Source organism: Stegostoma tigrinum, chromosome 1, assembly GCF_030684315.1.
Source record: "Stegostoma tigrinum isolate sSteTig4 chromosome 1, sSteTig4.hap1, whole genome shotgun sequence".
NCBI lineage: Eukaryota > Metazoa > Chordata > Chondrichthyes > Orectolobiformes > Stegostomatidae > Stegostoma > Stegostoma tigrinum.
In genome coordinates this window covers 139,469,631-139,488,123 of record NC_081354.1, presented here as the reverse complement: position 1 = coordinate 139,488,123, position 18,493 = coordinate 139,469,631, and the positions used below count along the sequence as shown (strand labels likewise).

At 43.9% G+C, this 18,493-nt stretch overlaps 1 protein-coding gene across 7 annotated transcripts in view; it reads right to left on the bottom strand.

The window, feature by feature from the left end:
- Nucleotides 1–18,493, bottom strand: part of ca9 (carbonic anhydrase IX) — a 98,377-nt gene that overhangs the window by 46,775 nt on the left and 33,109 nt on the right. For all 7 annotated transcript variants that reach the window (XM_059649030.1, XM_048535365.1, XM_048535356.2 and 4 more), the window contains 3 exons: nucleotides 15,652–15,794; nucleotides 9,849–9,941; nucleotides 4,897–4,960 (listed from right to left, as the gene is read on the bottom strand). In XM_059649030.1, the coding sequence (XP_059505013.1) occupies nucleotides 4,897–4,960; nucleotides 9,849–9,941; nucleotides 15,652–15,794 (300 nt within the window). The remainder of the gene's footprint in view (nucleotides 1–4,896; nucleotides 4,961–9,848; nucleotides 9,942–15,651; nucleotides 15,795–18,493) is intronic.

Genomic DNA, 18,493 nt, shown 5'->3' with positions numbered 1-18,493 from the left:
ATGCTGGCATTTACTATCCGCATTCCCAACAACAGTGTTCTTAACATCAAACTGCTGAGACACACTGGCAATGGTGCATGAGTAACACTAGCAAAATAATATGTTTGACTCAGAATCTGTATCAGTGTATTGGCACATAAGCAAAACAGCAAGTTCAGTTCCCCTTCTCCCAGCTGTTCCTTTATCAGACATCCTGTCCACTTTGACAGCAGAAAATATCTGTGCTCCTAAGATGCTGCTTGGCCTGCTGTTTTCATCCAGCTCCACAGCTTGTTATTTCAGATTCTCCAGCATCTGCAGTTCCCATTATCTCTAGCACAAAGTATCCCTTGATTCTTCAACCAATTAGGAAACTGTGCTTTTATGGGCAGGATCTCCCAGTCTGTTCGTTGGCCAGAGTTTGAGAGAAGAAATTCTGTTTTTGGAGTGCACGGTCCTACTCTATAACCTCTAGATGTAATTTTACCCTCCTGCTTATTTAAGGCCTCAGAAAAAGATTTGTCTCTTAATCATTATCAGCAGGAAGGGAATCTTTCCACCATTCACACAAATGACTCAGACTGTGGGAATGAACTGCAAACACACCAAAACAGGTTGAAGCACTGTTGCAGAAGTGTGCAGGCCTTGCCAAAAATTACTGCAGAATAATGGCCCTGAATTTCCATGGGGGTTTCTACAGATCCCTGGGTTAAGTTCATGAAAGATCATCAGAAACTCCAGGGGAATTAGCATCAATAGCTGAAAAATAATTTAGTGGTCTTGAATTCTCATAATAACTTTATATAGTGATTAATGGAAATACAATTTGACGCAATTGCAATTACGAAAAAAAGAATCCTGGGGAGAAACTGGATAGATGGTGGTCGTTTTGCACAGCACAGAGAAGCCTATTGGGAGATCTGACTGAGGCGTACAAAAGTTCTGAGATGCATGGGCTGGGTAGATAGGGAGAAGCTAATCCCAATGGATCACAGTTTTAAAGCTAAGGAGCAGGATGTTTGGAGGAGATTTTTTTTTTTAAAAACTAGGGATTGTGTGGAAAAAGGCCCTTCAGCCCAACAAGTCTACACCAACCCTCAGAGCATCCTAGCTAGACCCATCCCCCTGTAACCCACCTTAATTTGCACATCGCTGAATGCTACAGGCAATTTAGCATGGCCAATCACCTATCCTGCATATCTTTGGAACACGGGAGGAAACCCTCGCAGACACTAGGAGGATGTGCAAACTCCACAGTCGCCCAAGGGTGGAATCGAACCCGTGTCCCTGGTGCTGTGTAGCAGCAGTGCTAACCACTGAGCCATTGTGCTGCCTACGTTTGCAGTAATGTTTTAAGACCCAGAGAGTTGTGGGCATCTGGAACTCTCAACTTGAAAAGGGTGGTAGAGGCAGGAACCCTTAAGACATTAGACGGCAGCATTCCAGACCTTGGGAAGAGGAGAGCTCGGTGCTACACAAGTTGACAGGGAAAATGGGCCTTTAGTAAATTGAAACTGAATGGAGTCATGAACACTATGGATTTACAAGTGGCAGTAGTGTATGGGGAAAACGGCCACCAATCACAATCGCAATCTGTCCAAAAAAGACTATATGTAACAAACGCCAGACACTTGGACCTAGTGGTAACAAGGGATCATGCCCCCACATAGGAGGGGCAAGAGCCATGATAGAAGGTTGCTAGGAGGCATCTGGAGGTCATATCCTTGACCTGGTATCCACTGGTAAAGGTGGAGCTGGTTGGGAGATAATCATGGCCCAGTGCTACAGGAGACTGTCAGAGGAATCTTGACCCTTTCCCTTTGAGGAGTTTAATGATGGTGGTGGTGCTGGGGAAAGGGCATCTGATCAGGCTCAAGGGTTGCCCCACCGCATTCCCATTTGTATAGCTTTCCTAACCTATTGCCAATTGATGAGCTGAAGTGGGCTATAAATGACCACAGGGGCCCCATCAAACTGCTGCCAGCATTAGCCCAGAGGTGGCTGGAGGAACTCAGTCTATGGGGAGAAGAAGCAGCAGTCTTGGAGGGATTGCTTATAGATGCCCCCATTCAAAACTACTAGCTAAGCAGTGTGTAATTCATATTCCACACAGTCCTCCCCTTGCTGAATACAGGAGGGCAGTTAACTTTTGATTGGCCAGTGGCTCTTGGAGGGCAGGACCTCTTTCTGCAGGGTCCTTGATCCATGGAGGGAAGCCTGTCACTAGCCTGGCAAGGGCCCTCAGGATGTGGGCCGTCCCATAAACAGCTAACATGGGATCTCACTGGTTTCTCCTGCTGGTGACCAACATCCCCACTGCCACCAGATTCCATCGACCGTAAGTGCCCTGGTGGATGACAGCAGCCATCAGTGCCCTCATCACACGTCCTCACCATCCACAGCTTACAGCCCTCCAGCTCATTACCGCTTGCACCTTCTTTATTTCTAGCACTTTCCAACCATCAGGTGCACACCTTGCCCACAGCTGCACGTTATCTTGCATCTCACTGGGCAACAACTTTTGTCAGAGTTGGACAACACATTCAAATTAAGACAGACGTGAACATAAAGATTAGATTCTCTACAGTGTGGAAACAGGCCCTTCATGTCCACACTGCCCCTTGAATCATCCTACCCAGACCCATCCCCCATAACCGACACACCCCTGAACACTATGGACAGTTTTGCATGGCTGATCCACCTAGCCTGCACATCTTTGGGCTGAGAGGAAACCGAAGCACCCAGAGGAAACCCACACAGACACAGGGAGAATGTGCAAACTCCACACAGACAGTCGCTAGAGGTTGGGATCGAACCCGGGTCCCTGGTGCTGTGAGGCTGCAGTGCTAACCACTGAGCCACCGTGCCACCCAAGGCACATTTGGCCACCATTGATGGCCCGCCCCACATGGAGAAATTGTACTGATGTAACCAATTGAGGCACTGCATCTGGTAATGAGATCCATAAACAAGAAAGAGTTCCAAACCACAACTCCTCTCCAACTACAATTTTGGATGTGTTCACCTTCTGAGATTCCTTCACCTCACAGCAGCCTACACTTCCTCAGATCTTCACTTCAATCTTCAGAAGGAGTGGATGCTTCCTAAAGTGTTACTCACCCCCTTAGAGAAAGGGCAAGACAGAGGCAATTCAGCCAACTCTACTTTCAGTAAACCAACCAACGAGAAGACAATTGTGCTTCTGGAGTGGTGTAGCCTGGTTGGGTTGTGATCTCCATTACTCTTCAGAGAGTGTCTCATGGTGGTTGTCTGTGGTCTTCTCCAATAAATCACAGCTGATGGGATTCGTCTGTTTACACACCCACTGGCTCAAAGTGAACTCAAGAGCCCAACTGTATCTGTTAAAGGGTTTTCCCCACACTAAAATCAGAACGTCAATCCACCATCCTTAACTGGACTGGCTAACTGTACGTAAACTTCTGTATCACAATATATTAGAATCATAATATTAGCCACTATTCTTCCCTTTAGAAAGTCAATTTTGTTCTCAATGTAGCTCATCAGATGGTCTTGTGGAACAGTGGATGGCATCCTTGCCTGAGCCAGAGGCTCCACATACAAGTTTCACTCCAGGACTTGACAACTAAAGTGATGTGGCCAAGCAGGTAAATGCATCCACCAGGTGCCAAAGGCAGGTTGTAAGCACAGAGGAAGATCCCTCGTCAGACATATGATGGAAAACAATGGAAAAGCCTCTAGGAAAATCACTATTCAGCAGTCCACACTAAAACGTGTACAAAGTGCTCTTGTCACAGCAATACAGAATCCCTGAATGACCGTTAATACACACAGATAAACCAGTTCATCCCAGTTAGTATAGGAGACCATGAAATGAGTGGAAAAGTCTGATGTTTAATGTCCCATCTACAACATTTTCAAAAAACTATTGTGTAATTTAGCAAGCAAAACGGGGCATCAGATAATTGGTGTTTCATTCTAATCTTTCAGATCAGAAGAAAAACCATTGTTTTGTTCCAGTACAAAAATGCAAGGCCTAAAGACTAACAATGGAAAACTAAAACTGTTTGCAGCACTTTCAGTCAAACAACACTATTTGTATTTCCAACTTGGGCCGACATTTTAAAACCGAATTTGGCTGTGTTCCCTCCCCTCACTAACATTACAGAACTTCAGTTCTAAAGTTTTATGATGGCACTAAGTGGTCCCCCACACCTCTATCACATGCCTCCGATAAGATATTGCTAACTAATTCCACAATTAACTGATATGATCAGTGTTAGCGCCAAAAGCCTTGGCTACAGCCGTGCAGATAGAAACACCAGAGATACAAGGCGGGGGGGAAATGCAAGTGAATGTGGGAAATGAAGACTAAAAGTAAATAGTCGCAAGACAGCAAGCAGCAATGTTAGGGGTGCTTAAGTGCCAGAAGAATCTCGTTCCAATTGCGCTGTTCTTTTTTACAACACTGTTCATCCAAAATATCTTCCAGCTCGCAGTAAGGCTCCAAACCTGAAGGAATAACTTTGAAACTGACTGTTCAACCTGCTGAAGTTGACTTACCTGCAAAGTGCTTCGACATTTCCAACATCTGCAATACTTTACATTTTGAATGTATACAGAGCTAGAAAGTTGTGTGGTGATCAGTCAAAACATGGATGCACTGTGGGGAGGTAACAAGCTGCTGACAGGAGCACTGCTGGCTAAGGGAAATCTGAATTGGGCTCTTATCTTCAGAATCCAGGTAGTGACAAAATGTTCAAGGATGGCATTTGTTTTGTGGCCTTAGGATTGCTTAAATTCAACATCAGCTCAATGTGATGAGTTAATTTGACAACAATATAGCAATAATTGCAACGTCTTTCCTTGAAATAAAAAGACAAATACTTTTGATTGCACAGATGGCAGGCCAGTTGTAATCTTGCATGGATCAATTACCTTCAACAGCATCTTGAAGTTTATCAAATATGTGCTTGTAGTTTTTATTGTCTTGTGCTCCAACCTGCAAGATTAACATAGGGTTAGGAAAATGTCGGAGGTAAAAGAAAAACTAAACCATACTCGCCTTGAACCTACTCATTTCCAGTCTGAAGTGCTACACACAGTCCATACTGAACCTGATCCTGGGACTAGCTTGGCTAATTATTTCTAAGAAGGTGTCCTCTTTCATTTTGGTCATCTGTCTGTTTTGATAGTCAGTCCAATTTTAAGCACAGGTGGCCGATTTTTCTGGGTCATCAGCTGAATGAAAGCAAGGAAGTTTTCATTAAGCGTGAAATATCTTCACAGCTGTGCTTGTAACCCAGGAGAACAGGATTGTTTTCCATCAGGCAACACAAGATAATCTCCCCTGGCCTCCAATCCACATGGCTGTGGGCTGTCAGCTCACTACCTAACACGATCATCAGGCCCTGAGAGACAGGACACTGGAAATATTCTTCTTGCTGTAATCAAATAAACATCAACTACTGATATTACAGAAAAGATCCATTGTGAGATGCCAGCAGGAAGAACCTGCAACAATTTCTTTACCTTGAAATTGCACATTTTGTAATGATTTTGTTTTTGAACTCATTTTTTGATATTTATTCATCTTGAAAAGTGGTTTCAATTCAGGAAGGACATTATTAATAAAGTTAATTTAAACTTCTGGTAAGGATGAGAAAATACCCATTAAGTGCAGGCTGCATGAGGAATTAATGTGACTTACAGTCATAGTTATGCAGCAAGGAAACAGGACTTTTGGTCCAACGCGTCCATTCCTACCAGATATCCTAAACTGATCTATTCCAATTGCTGGCATTTGGCCCACACCCCTTTAAACCCTTCCTATTCGTGTACCCATCAGATACCTTTTGAATGATATATTTTTAGCCAGCCTTCGCTGCCTCCTCTGGCAGCACCCATCAATATTTCCACCACCCGGAGAATGAACTAGAATGTGAGCTAGAATATTGTCACTTATATTGCAATGAACGTCACTCACTTTCAAATAACTCATTAAAAAAGAACTTACCAAAAATTTCAGTCAGGAGTCAAGATAGGGTTGGGTGCTTCAATTATCTTTAAAACTACCCTTCTTACAGAATACCCTATACCAATAGCACACAGCCATGGCACAACAGCAATAACTTGTTGTTATACAGATTCTTACTGGTAAAACATCACCAAACAACCTTTTTAGAAACATCAAATCAAATTTGACACCAGACCAAAGGTATTTCGGGGCATAACGAGGTGCAGAGCTGGATAAACACAGCAGGCCAAGCAGCATGAGAGGAGCAGGAAGGCTGACGTTTTGTGCCTAGGCTCTTCTTCAGAAATGGGGGAGGGGAAGGAGGCTCTGAAATAAACAGGGAGAAATGGGGAGGCGGATCAAAGATGGACTGAGGAGGGCCAGGAGGGGGCACGAGAAAGACTTGGCAGGAAGGATTAGGGAGAACCCGAAGGCATTTTACTCATACATGAGGAATAAGAGAATGATCAGGGAGAAGGTAGGGCCAATCAGGAATAGTGTAGGGAACTAGTGCGTGGTGTCTGAGCAGATAGGGGAAGCCCTAAATGAATGAGTTTTTTGCTTCGGTTTTCACTAAGGAAAGGGACCTTGTTGTAAATGAGAACTTTGAGGAGCAGGAAAACAGGCTTGAACAGATTGAGATTGAGGAAGTTGATGTGCTGGAAATTTTAGTGAACATTAAGATTGATAAGTCCCCAGGGCCAGACCATATCCTAGGTTGCTCCGGGAAGCGAGAAAGGAGGTTGCTAAGCTGCTGGCGAAGATCTTTGCTTCCTCACTCTCCACGGGAGTCATAACTGAAGATTGGAGGGAGGCAAATATTGTTCCTCTTTTCAAGAAAGGGAATAGGGAAATCCCTGGAAATTACAGACCAGTCAGTCTTACGTCTCTGGTCAGCAAGGTTTTGGAAAGAATTCTGAGGGATAGGATTTATGACTATTTGGAAAAGCACAGCATGATTAAAAGGGAGTCAGCATGGCTTTGAGAGGGGCAGGTCATGCCTCACAAATCTTGAGTTCTTTGAGGAGGCCACGAGACAGGTTGACGAGGGTCGAGCAGTGGATGTGGTGTACATGGACTTCAGCAAGGCATTTGATAAGGTTCCCCATGGCAGGCTCATTCATAAAGTCAGGAGGTATGGGATACAGGGTGATTTGGCTGTCTGGATTCAGAATTGGTTGGCTGACAGGAGGCAGAGAGTGGTTGTAGATGGTAAGTATTCTGCCTGGAGGTCAGTGCTGAGTGATGTCCCGCAGGGCTCTGTTCTTGGGCCTCTGCTCTTGGTAGTTTTTATAAATGACTTGGATGAGGAGGTTGAGGGGTGGGTTAGTATGTTTGCTGATGACACAAAGGTTAGAGGTGCCATTGATAGTATCGAGGGCTATTGCAGGCTTCAGTGAGACATTGACAGAATGCAGAGCTGGGCTGAGAAACGGCAGATGGAGTTCAACCTGGATAAATGTGAGGTGATGCATTTTGGGAAGTTGAACTTAAATGCTGAATATAGGATTAAAGGCAGGATTCTTGGCAGTGTGGAGGAACAGCAGGATCTTGGTGTTCAAGTGCATAGCTCCCTCAAAGTTGCCACCCAAGTGGATAAGGTTAAGAAAGCATATGGTGTTTTGGCTTTCATTAACAGGGGGATCGAGCTTAAGAGCTGCTAGGTTATGCTGCAGCTCTACAAAACCCTGGTGAGACCACACTTGGAATATTGTGTCCAGTTCTGGTCACCCTATTATAGGGAAGATGTGGAGGCTTTGGAGAGGGTGCAAAGGAGGTTGACCAGGATGCTGCCTGGACTGGAGGGCTTGTCTTAAGAGGAGAGGTTGACTGAGCTCAGATTTTTCTCTGGAGAGAAGGAGGAAGAAAGGTGACCTGATCGAGGTGTACAAGGTAATGAGAGGCACAGATAGAGTCGATAGCCAGAGACTTTTCCCCAGGGCAGGATTGACTGCCACGAGGGCTCATAGTTTTAAGGTGTTAGGAGGAAGGTATAGAGGAGATGTCAGAGGGAGGTTCTTCACCCAGAGAGTTGTGAGCGCATGGAATAGTTTACCAGTGGTAGTCATGGAAGCGGAGTCATTAGTGACATTTAAATGCCTGCTGGACAGGCTCCTGGACAGCAGTGAATTGAGGGGAATGTAGGTTAGGTTATTTTTGGATTAGGATTATTCCACAGCACAACATCGTGGGCTGAAGGGCCTGTACTGTGCTGTATGTTTCTATGTTCCATGTTCCATGTTCTATGGATACAGGAGAAGATAGGTGGAGAGGAGACAGACTGGTCAAAGAGGCAGGGATGGAGCCAGTAAAGATGAATGTAGGTGGGGAGGTAGGGAGGAGATAGGTCAGTCCAGGGAGGACAGACAGGTCAAGGGGGCGGAATGAGGTTAGTAGGTAGGAGATGGAGGTGGGAGGAGGGGATAGGTGAGGGGAAGGACAGGTTAGGAGGCAGGGACAAGCTGGGCTAGTTTTGGGATGCGGTAGGGGGAGGGGAGATTTTGAAGCTTGTGAAGTCCAGATTGATACTGTTGGGCTGCAGGGTTTCAAGGGCAGAATAGGAGTTGCTGTTCCTGCAATCTTCGGGTGGCGTCATTGTGGCACTGCAGGAGGCCAAAGATGGATATATTGTCTGAGGAATGGGAGGGGGAGTTGAAATGGTTCGTAACTGGGAGGTGCAGTTGTTTAGTGCGAACCAAGCGTAGGTGTTCTGCAAAGCTGTCCCCAAGCCGCTGCTTGGTTTCCCCAATGTAGAGGAGGCCACAACAGGAACAGCAGATACAGTTAGCCAAATTAGCAGGTGTGCAGGTGAATATCTGCTTGATGTGGAAAGCCTTCTTGGAGCCTGGGATAGGGGTGAGGGGGGAGGTGTGGGGGTAGGTGTAGCACTTCCTGCAGTTGCAGGCAAAGTGCCAGGTGTGGTGGGGCTGGAGGGGAGTGTGGAGCAGACAAGGGAGTCACGGAGACAGTGGTCCCTCCAGAAAGCAGTTAAGGATGATGTCACCCAGCTTTACACCTCATGTCAGATTCTCCAGCGTCTGCAGTTCCTACTATCTCTGAAAGGATTTTAGGTTGGCTAAAAGATTGCTTTAAAAAGGAACATTTTAAAAGAAAGAAATGCAGAAAGGCAACAGAATGCTGAGTTCTTTGAAAAATTACACACACATTGAATTGAGAGAACAGAGATGGCATTCCTTAAATTTCACAGAGTGAACAGAATTGAATTGACTTGAGGTGGACAACTGTAATGGTGGCAAGTGAAGGAACACACTGAGATGGATCATCCATTTTGCACCTCAGTTAGAAGAGGTTTGAGTGTGCTTCAGCCTCACCATTTGTACTGATGTGCTAGATTCCTTTTATCATTGGATGATGGGGATATCTGTGACTATTCCCCTGTTTAGTTGCTTAATTATCCGCCATCGTTCACGACTCTGGAGTTTATGTCTGATCTGATCTGTTGGTTGGGCAATTACAAAGTATATACTGTCTGTGGTGGGGAGGGGATGCAGTATTGGCCGAGGAGACATGAAAAACATTGCCAAATTATGGGAGGGGTGCTATTTAAGGATGTAGGAATGGTTTGAAAACCTTTATAAATCTTCAAGAAGCAAAATTGTGACACTTTATAAAGGTATGCCGCAGAATAAAAATAGTTAAACTTAGGTGGTATTTCAAGCTGATAATGTGGAAAGAAAAAATGCGTAATAAAGTGGGAAATTGTGTAGGAAAGAGTATCAAACATAGGTCTGAAACATTGCAGGAAGAAAAGGAGGCAGTATACATTGAAGAAACTGATAATAATTGGACTTTAAGGGTTATTTCTTAAGTGATCTCCTACAGAAGATCAAATAAAGGCTTGATAGCACTTTACCTGAAAGAGTATTGCCAGAACAGCGAGACCATCTGCTTCCTGCGCTGCATTGGCCAAACTTTCATACTTGGCAGCAAAGTGAACAATGTGCATCTGCAGAAATAAGCAGCACATAAGGAACACCAGTGCAAGGAACAGGATTAGGCAATTCATCCCCAAATATAATGATTCCAGCCATTGCCTTTACAAGAGTTTGACCCAGGGCATTTCACAGAATTTCAGAAACTACAACTATAGGTAAGCTGTGAGACCCACGAAGCCTGCTCTGCCATTCAGGAGCATGATCATCAATTCTCTGTCTCAATGCCATATTCCCTTTTTCTCTCAAACCCTAAAAATGCCTCTTTTTTGAATGTACTCATGTAACTTGGCCTCCATAGCCTTGTGATAGAGAATTCCGTGCATGTGCGTGAAGAAATGCTTCACTATTCCTGTTCCAAATTACGTAACCCTTATCCTCTGACTGTATGCCCTGCTACCCAGCTGGTTACAACTTTTATATGTTTCAAATGGATCCTCTAAACTCTAACGAATGTTTTGCCTGCACTTCCAATCTCTCCTCATAGGATACACAGTGGTTAGCACTGCTGCCTCACAGCAGCTGGGACCCAGGTTTGATTCCACCCTCAGGTGACTGACTGTAGGTTTCCTCCCACAATCCAAAGATGTGCAGCTAGGTGGAGTCGCCATGCTAAAATTGCCCGTAGTTTTCGGGGATGTGTAGACTAGATGGGTTATTGGGGGGATGGGTCTGGGTGGGATGCTGAGGGCCAGTGTGGACTTGTTGGGCCGAAGGGCCTGTTTCCACACTGCAGGGATTCTATTAAAGAAGGACAGTTCTGCCATTCCTGGTATCAGCCTAGTGAACCTCTGCTGCACTCCCTCAATGACAGGTATATCCTTTCTTAGGTAGGGAGGCCAAAACTGCATGGCATACTCCAGGTGTAGTCTCAGCGAGGCCCTGTATAGCTGTCGTAAGATGTCTCAATTTCTGAACTTAAATCTGCTTGCAATGATGAGAGAGAAATGCAGGAACAGGTTATTGAATTGGACGATTAGCCATGCCCATAATGGCAGAGATTTGAAGGGCCTATTCCTGGTCCTATTTTCTCATTCTATGAATCAGTTATATAATGCCTGTGTGACAGCTAACTGCACTTGCAATGAAGGCCAAAGTGCTATTTTTCTTCTGAATCACTTGCAGTACCTGCCCAGCTACTTTCAAAACTTATGTATGAGATCCCTTTGTACATTGACAATTCCCAATATTTCACCACTTAAAATAATACCTGGTATGCTTTCACACTGAAGTGTATAACTTCATGTTTATTTATTCCTTCACCTGATTTTCGGGGAGAGAGAATTAACATGGGGTCTTAAACTAAACATCTTATCTTGTTCAAGGAGTACAGCAGCTTCCTGTTTTCACAGCTTTAGAAAGTCATTATTTAAGAACGCTGTGGAAATTGCCTTCAAATAAAATATATAGAAAGTTACCTAGTTAACACATGTTGCTGCTAAAAAATTGAAGCTGCAGCATCTGAATTCATCTATTTGTCAGCAAGTTCTCAAATTCTTCTAGATACACATTAATACAAAGAATTAATTTTGAAAATCTGAGTTGTAGCTTTGGACTCTGCATATCACAGCTATGAATCAAGCAGAAAATACTTTAAACAGTGAGGCAGCATTCACAATGTTTCTCTGTTCACAGACGCGACTATGTGTTTCCAATATATTGTGCTCTTACTTTAGATTTCTGATATCTGCATTATCTTGTTTCTTCTTTCACCTAAGTAATGCTGGAAATTTGGAAGTCACAGCTTAAGGTTATATTATGCAGCAAGTGTGCTAGCTTAATACTCAGCAGAACACCTAGGTTTCAGAAACTGCCTTGCCAATGTCCATCATTCTAATATTTTATTCAAATTCAGTAAAATGCTAAACTGTCAGTACAGTTAAGCATAATATATTTATAAATGAATAGTTGTTTTGGTTGTATAAAACTCGACAATTGCCAAAAAAGGATTGAACAACAATTGCTAAAAAGTCCTGATTGCCCAGAATTATGCTGATAACCTGCTCATGATTGTTACTCTGACACACATCATAGTTTCCTGTACAGGCAGAATACTCTGCTCTTTGCAGACAAAGAAAAATGTGTCCACTTTTCCAATCGGAATAGGCACGAGGAAAAAAGTTGGCAGCCATGCTCCCTGATTCTTCGGGGCAATTCCTTAAGCCAACAGGGTCAACACACTGGCTTCAAACTTAAAACAATGCTCAGTGTCTGTGTGGGTTTTCTCCAGGTGCTCACATATCTCTGCTGCACAGCCTCCAAAGCAAGAATATCCTTCCTCAGTTAAGGAGGCCAAACTTGCACACAATGTTCTGGATGTGATCGCACCAAGGCCCCGTACAAATTGCAGAAGGTATCCCTGTATCTTATTGCTATGAAGACCAACATACTATTTGCCTTCTTTACTGCCTGCTGTACCTGCATGCTTATCTTCAATGACTGGTGTATGAGGACAACCAGCACATTTCCCTTTCTCCGATAGTCTGCCTGCCTGCTACCAAAGTGGATAACTTCATATTTATCACATTATTGGGCATCTGTCATGTATTTCCCCACTTGCTAAGCTTATCTAAATCACATTAAACTCACCTCTGCCCTATCCTCACAGGTTAGCCTTCCACCCAGCTTTGTTATCATCTACAAGTTAAAATATTACATTTAGTTCCCTCATCTAAATCATTAGTATATATATATTGCAAATAGCTGGGGTCCTTATCCCAATTCCCACAGTAACCCCGCAGTCACTGCCTGCCACTTGAAGAAGAACCATTTATTCCTACACTGTCTCCTGTTTGCCAGTTTTCTATCCATCTCAATATACCATCGTCAGTCATGTGTTTTAAATTTTATACATTACTCTGATATGTGGGACTTTGTCAAAAGCCTTTTGACAGTTCAAATAAACTATACCCACCAATACCCCCTTATCAACCCTACTAGTTATATCCTTCAAGGGTGCCAGTAGATTTGTCAAACATGATTTCCCTTGCACAAATCCATGCCAACTCAGTCTGATCCTGCCATTTTAATAGCTCTGCTATTAAATCTTTTAAAATAGACACTGACAGTTTTCCCACTATCAATGTCAAACCCTGTAGTCTGTAGTTCCCAGTTCTCTCTACTTCCCTTTTTAAAGGAGTAGGGTTGCATTAGCTACCCTCCAAACTCTACAAACTTTTCCAGGGTTTATAGAATCTTAAAAGATGAACAATGTATCCACTATTTCTAAGACCACTTCCTTAAACATGCTGAGGTATAGATTATCACAACCTGGGGATTTAGTCTTCAATTTTGAGGCAGGTTCTTTACTCAGAGTGGTAAGGGTGTGGAATCCCCTGCCTGCCAATGTAATGAACTCAGCCACACTAGGGGCATTTAAACAGTCCTTGGATAAGCAGATGGATAATGATGGGATAGTGTAGGGGGAAGGGCTTAGATTAGTTCACAGGTCGGTGCAACATCGAGGGCCGAAGGGCCTGTTCTGCACTGTATTGTTCTGTGTTCTGTTTCCCCAACATCATTTCCCTACTGACCCCCGATTTCCTTCAGTACCTCCCTCTCACTAAATCCTGTGTTCTCCAACATTGCTGGCATGTTATTTGTATAATCCTTTGTGAACACAGAACCAAAAATGTACTTAGTTGGTCAGCCATTTTTACAGGCAAATTTTTTTGTTCGCCACTAGCTTACTCTCACTCTACTTTCCCTCTCTCAATCCATTTCTTTGTCATTCTCTCCTGAATTCACAGAAATACAGAAGAGAGGAGCAGGAGGAGGCCATTCAGCTCTTCAAGCCTGCTCCACCACTCTTCATGATCACGGCTTCATGATCATCCAACTCAAAAGCCTAATCTTGCTTTCTCACTGTAACCTTTGATTAGATTTTCCCCAAGTGCTATATCTAGTGGCCTCGAGTACATTCAGTGTTTTGGCATCGACTACTTCCTGTGGTCATGAATTCCACAGGCTCAATACTCTTTGGGTGAAGAAATGTTTCCTCATCCCCGTCCTAAGTGGTCTACCCCGAATCCTCATGTTGTGACCCCCTGGTTTGGTACCCACCCACCACCGGGAGCATCCTCCCTGCATTAACCCCATCCTGTCCTGTTAGAATTTTGCAATTTCCCCCCTCATTCATTTCAACTCCAGCAAAAACAATCCTAACTTAGTCAGTCAATCTTTCCTCATACTGAAGGTCAACATAACATTCACCTCAGAAACTGCTCCCACTCCTCCTGTCTGTTAGTTTTTTTTTCTGGCCAATTTGTATGCCTCCCCCCACCCCCCCTTAGAGCTAATACCCTAATTTCTCTAAGCCTCAAATTCGCTACCTTTTCCATTTTAACTTTTGCACCATTAGGACTGAACAATTTTTGTGGTTAATTTCAGCACTCTGAATGTTTGCATTGGCTTTCCATGGTCATCCCTTTCAGTAACACTTCCCAATCTAATAAAGCAAACTTGTGTCCTATACCATTGTCATTTCCTCAATCTAGATTGAGGACTCTAGTTGCAGAATCAAAATACAACCATTCTCTATGGCAATACCTCTGCCAATCAGAATCAGCCTGCAGTTCATTAACATGTTCTTCTTATTCAATATTAAATAAATGTACATCTGGTATTCTTGTGAATGGTCTTGAATCATTGCAGGACAAACAAATTTCAAAAAAATCCTAAATTCAAAGAACTCTGATGGCATTCAGCATAAAATGGTAAACAATACTTCACTGAAATGACAATTTTAGTTATAGGTCAGTTTCTTAAATTAGAGTTTACACATGCACAGATGCATTTACAACAAGGAATGTAAACAAACCATTCCTCCTGCATAACCATTTTGAGAATGAACTCTCACTATCAAAAGGAAGACAATATCAATATTCTCCTTGCTTGTGACAGTGTTCTCTTAGCAATTCACGTCACACAGGGCAAGAACAGGGAATTCAGATTTCCCCAAAAAATCCCTAAATGTTCTGTATAATGTTGGCTTCAGGCTAGTGTGAATTGTGCTGTAGCATGCCTTTTAGCTAAAGCCAGGCTGAATGAAAATTGTCAGATATATTCCAAACTTTTAGCATCTGTTAAAATTATCAATGGAAAATTATTCCAATATTAACTGTGAATCATCAATGACCACTGGCCATGTTAGCAACCATGGTGCATCTTACAGTTGGCAAAGAGCGTAGACACAGAAGTACCTTTCAAAGACCAACCACTGCTGCCTCAGCGCCAGGGACCCAGATTTGACTCCAGCCTCAGGAAACCGTCTGCACAGCATTTGTACATTCTCCCCGTGTCTGCGTGGGTTTTCTCTGGGTGTTCCAATTTCCTCCCACATAGTGGGATTAGGTGGGTTAACCATACTAAATTGCCCATATAGCATCCAGGATAATTATGGGTAATATGGGGTTACAGGGATAGGGTAGGAGTGGGATGCTCTTTGGGGGGAGTTGGTGTCGAGTCAATGAACCAAATGCCCAATATCACACTGTAGGGATTCTGTCATTCTAAGATAACATCACGTTGCAATGCTTTGTTTCATTGTATTGGCTTTCATTGATCTAGTGGTGGTATACCCATTACTAAAAATTATATTCAAGTAACAGTCACTTAAAAAAAATCCAAATGCAAAATATAGTTACTGAAATTGTAATGCATTAATAACATAAAAAAAATCACCAACATTTGCAATAGTAAATAAACAAAGGCTGACAGTATTACCTCAGCAGCATACTGGGTACCATCCACTGTATGCTCAGCTCCAGGGCTGGTGTCTGATCCCCAGTGAAAATGCAGCTGAGACGCTAGATACTTCTGCTTGAAGCCACGGCTTATGCTCATGGAATCCGGGAGTGAAAGTTGAACTTGAGGAAAAACAAAAAAGCACAGTGTTATGATCCTTTTATACCAAACAGGATGGAATCATGAGTGTTGTCTTACACAAGTTCAATCAACATTACAAAGCAACACAAATTGGTGCCTACAGTTACATTTCTCACACCTAAGGTTCAGCTTAGGATAGAGAGAATCTTTGTAATCAGCAAAAAAAGAATGAACAACGGAATTGCTGTGTTCAAATAAAGGATATTACACAAAACTTAGAAAAGTATTCACAAACAATTCATTATGTTTACAGCCATTAACAAATTCATAGAGTTTAGGGTCCAGTAGAACACACTATCTATCTCAACAGGACAAGTATATCAAGCAAAATACTGCACATGATGGAAATCTGAAACAGACAATGCTGGAGAAACTCAGCAAGTCTAGCAGCATTTGTGGAAAGAAATAAGTTAATTTCTCAAGTCTGGTATGACTCCTCTTCAGGATGGAAAGATGCTGAAAAATGAATTCTTTTGTCTATGTTTAACAGAGGCAGAGGAAGACCAAGAGGGCAAGACAGTATGGAGGCCCAATGCAAAAGGCAAAGGGATTGTTAAAAGTACAGAAAAGTGAAAAGGGTGTAAAGAAGAGAATCTGTCCTAAGCGCAAAGTAAATAAGATACAAATATGACATGGCTGTGGAACATGGTGGTGGTAGGGGAGAATAAATGAGAAAAATTGAGGGTCGACATAAAATGACTAATTTCAGAACTATTCAATTCAATGATGAGACCTCAATAAATGGCTTATAGAACAAGTATATTTTTTAAAGCAGTGTCCATTTGATACTGTGGCCAGCAGTAATTGGCTTTGCTGGAAACCTGTGACAAAACAAAATAGAAAGAAACTTGACCAAACAGCAAGGAATGCTGGGTACATTGGCCAAGTAAAACTCTGAAGTCACAAAACCCACACACCAGACAGCAATTGTAACTTGCTTCCTTATCAAGTTGGGACTGTTTTGCATCAGTACTGGGTTAGTGTTTGTATTGATTTGACCACTTCAGTATTGTAGGATAACGGGGTAAATTCATTCATAAATACACTGATTGGAGTTATCAGACTTGCTTTAAGGAGGAACTAGGCAACAGTTCTATCAGCCCAGAGATAATGGCAACGGCAGATGCTGGAGCATTCAAGACCAAAGTGTAGGGCTGGTTGAACACAGCAGGCCAAGCAGCATCTTATGAGCACAAAAGCTGACGTTTTGGGCCTAGGCCCTTCATCAGAAAAGGGGGATGGGGAGAGGATTCTAAAATAAATAGGGAGAGAGGGGGAGGCGGACTGAAGGTAGATAGAGGAGGAGACAGGAGGGGAGATTTTGAAGCTGGTGAAATCCACATTGATACCATTGGGCTGCAGGGTTCCCAAGCGGAATATGAGTTGCTGTTCCTGCAACCTATGGGTGGCATCATTATGACACTGCAGGCGGCCCAGGATGGACATGTCGTCTAAGGAATGGGAGGTGGAGTTGAAGTGGTTCGTGACTGGGAGGTGCAGTTGTTTACTGCGAACTGAGCATAGGTGTTCTGCAAAGCGGACCCCAAGCCTCCACTTGGTTTCGCCAATGTAGAGGAAGCCACACCGTGTACAGTTGATGCAGTATACCACATTGGCAGATGTGCAGGTGAACATCTGCTTGATGTGGAAAGTCATCTTGGGGCCTGGGATGGGGGTGAGGGAGGTGGTGTGGGGGGGCAAGTGTAGCACCTCCTGTGGTTGCAGGGGAAAGTGCTGGGTGTGGTGGAGTTGGAGGGGAGTGTGGAGCGGACAAGGGAGTTGCAGAGAGTGGTCTCTCCAGAAGGGAGATGGGTGGGGATGGAAAATTGTCTTGGGTGGTGGGATCGGATTGTAGATGGCGGAAGTGTTGGAGGGCGAGGGGGATTCTCTTAGGGCGGTTATTGCGAGGGCGGGGTGAGAGGGATGAGGTGCGGGAAATGTGGGAGACACGGTCGAGGACATTCTCGACCACTGCGGTCATGGGGGGGGGGGGGGTGGGGTGGTAGTTGCGGCCCTTACTTCACCAGCTTCAAAGTCTCCCCTCCCCCCCACTGCATCCCAAAATCAGCCCAGCTCATCCCCGCCTCCCTAACCTGCTCTTCCTATCACGTATCCCCTCCTCCCACCTCAAGCCACACCTCCATTTCCTACCTACTAACCTCATTCCCACCCCTTGACCTGTCCCTCCTCCCCGGACTGACCTATCCCCTCCCTACCTATACTCTCCTCTCCACCTATCTTCTCCTCTATCCATCTTCAGCCTGCCTCCCCCTCTCCCTGTGTGATAACAAGGCCTGGTATGTGAGGCAGGGGGCTGGAACACGGCAGAGTTCAGGTCCTAAAAATATTGAGCTCTATATTGAGTCCAGAGGGCTGTAGGGTTCCCAAGTGGGAAATGAGAAGTTGTTCTTCCAGCATTCGCTGAGCTTCGCTGGAACACTACAGCAACCCGGAGACAGAAATGGCGGCCAGGGAACAGGATGGTGTGTTGGGGTGGCAGACAACTGGAAGCTCAGGGTCTTTTTTGTGGGATAGAACATAAAATGTTCTGTGAATCAGTCACCCGATCTACGCTTTGTTTCCTCCTATTGGCTGGGAATTGGAGTTGAGTTGATCCCATTGAATAGTGGAACAGACACAGGGAAGTATTAGATTTTGGATTTAGATTTTATTGTCCACA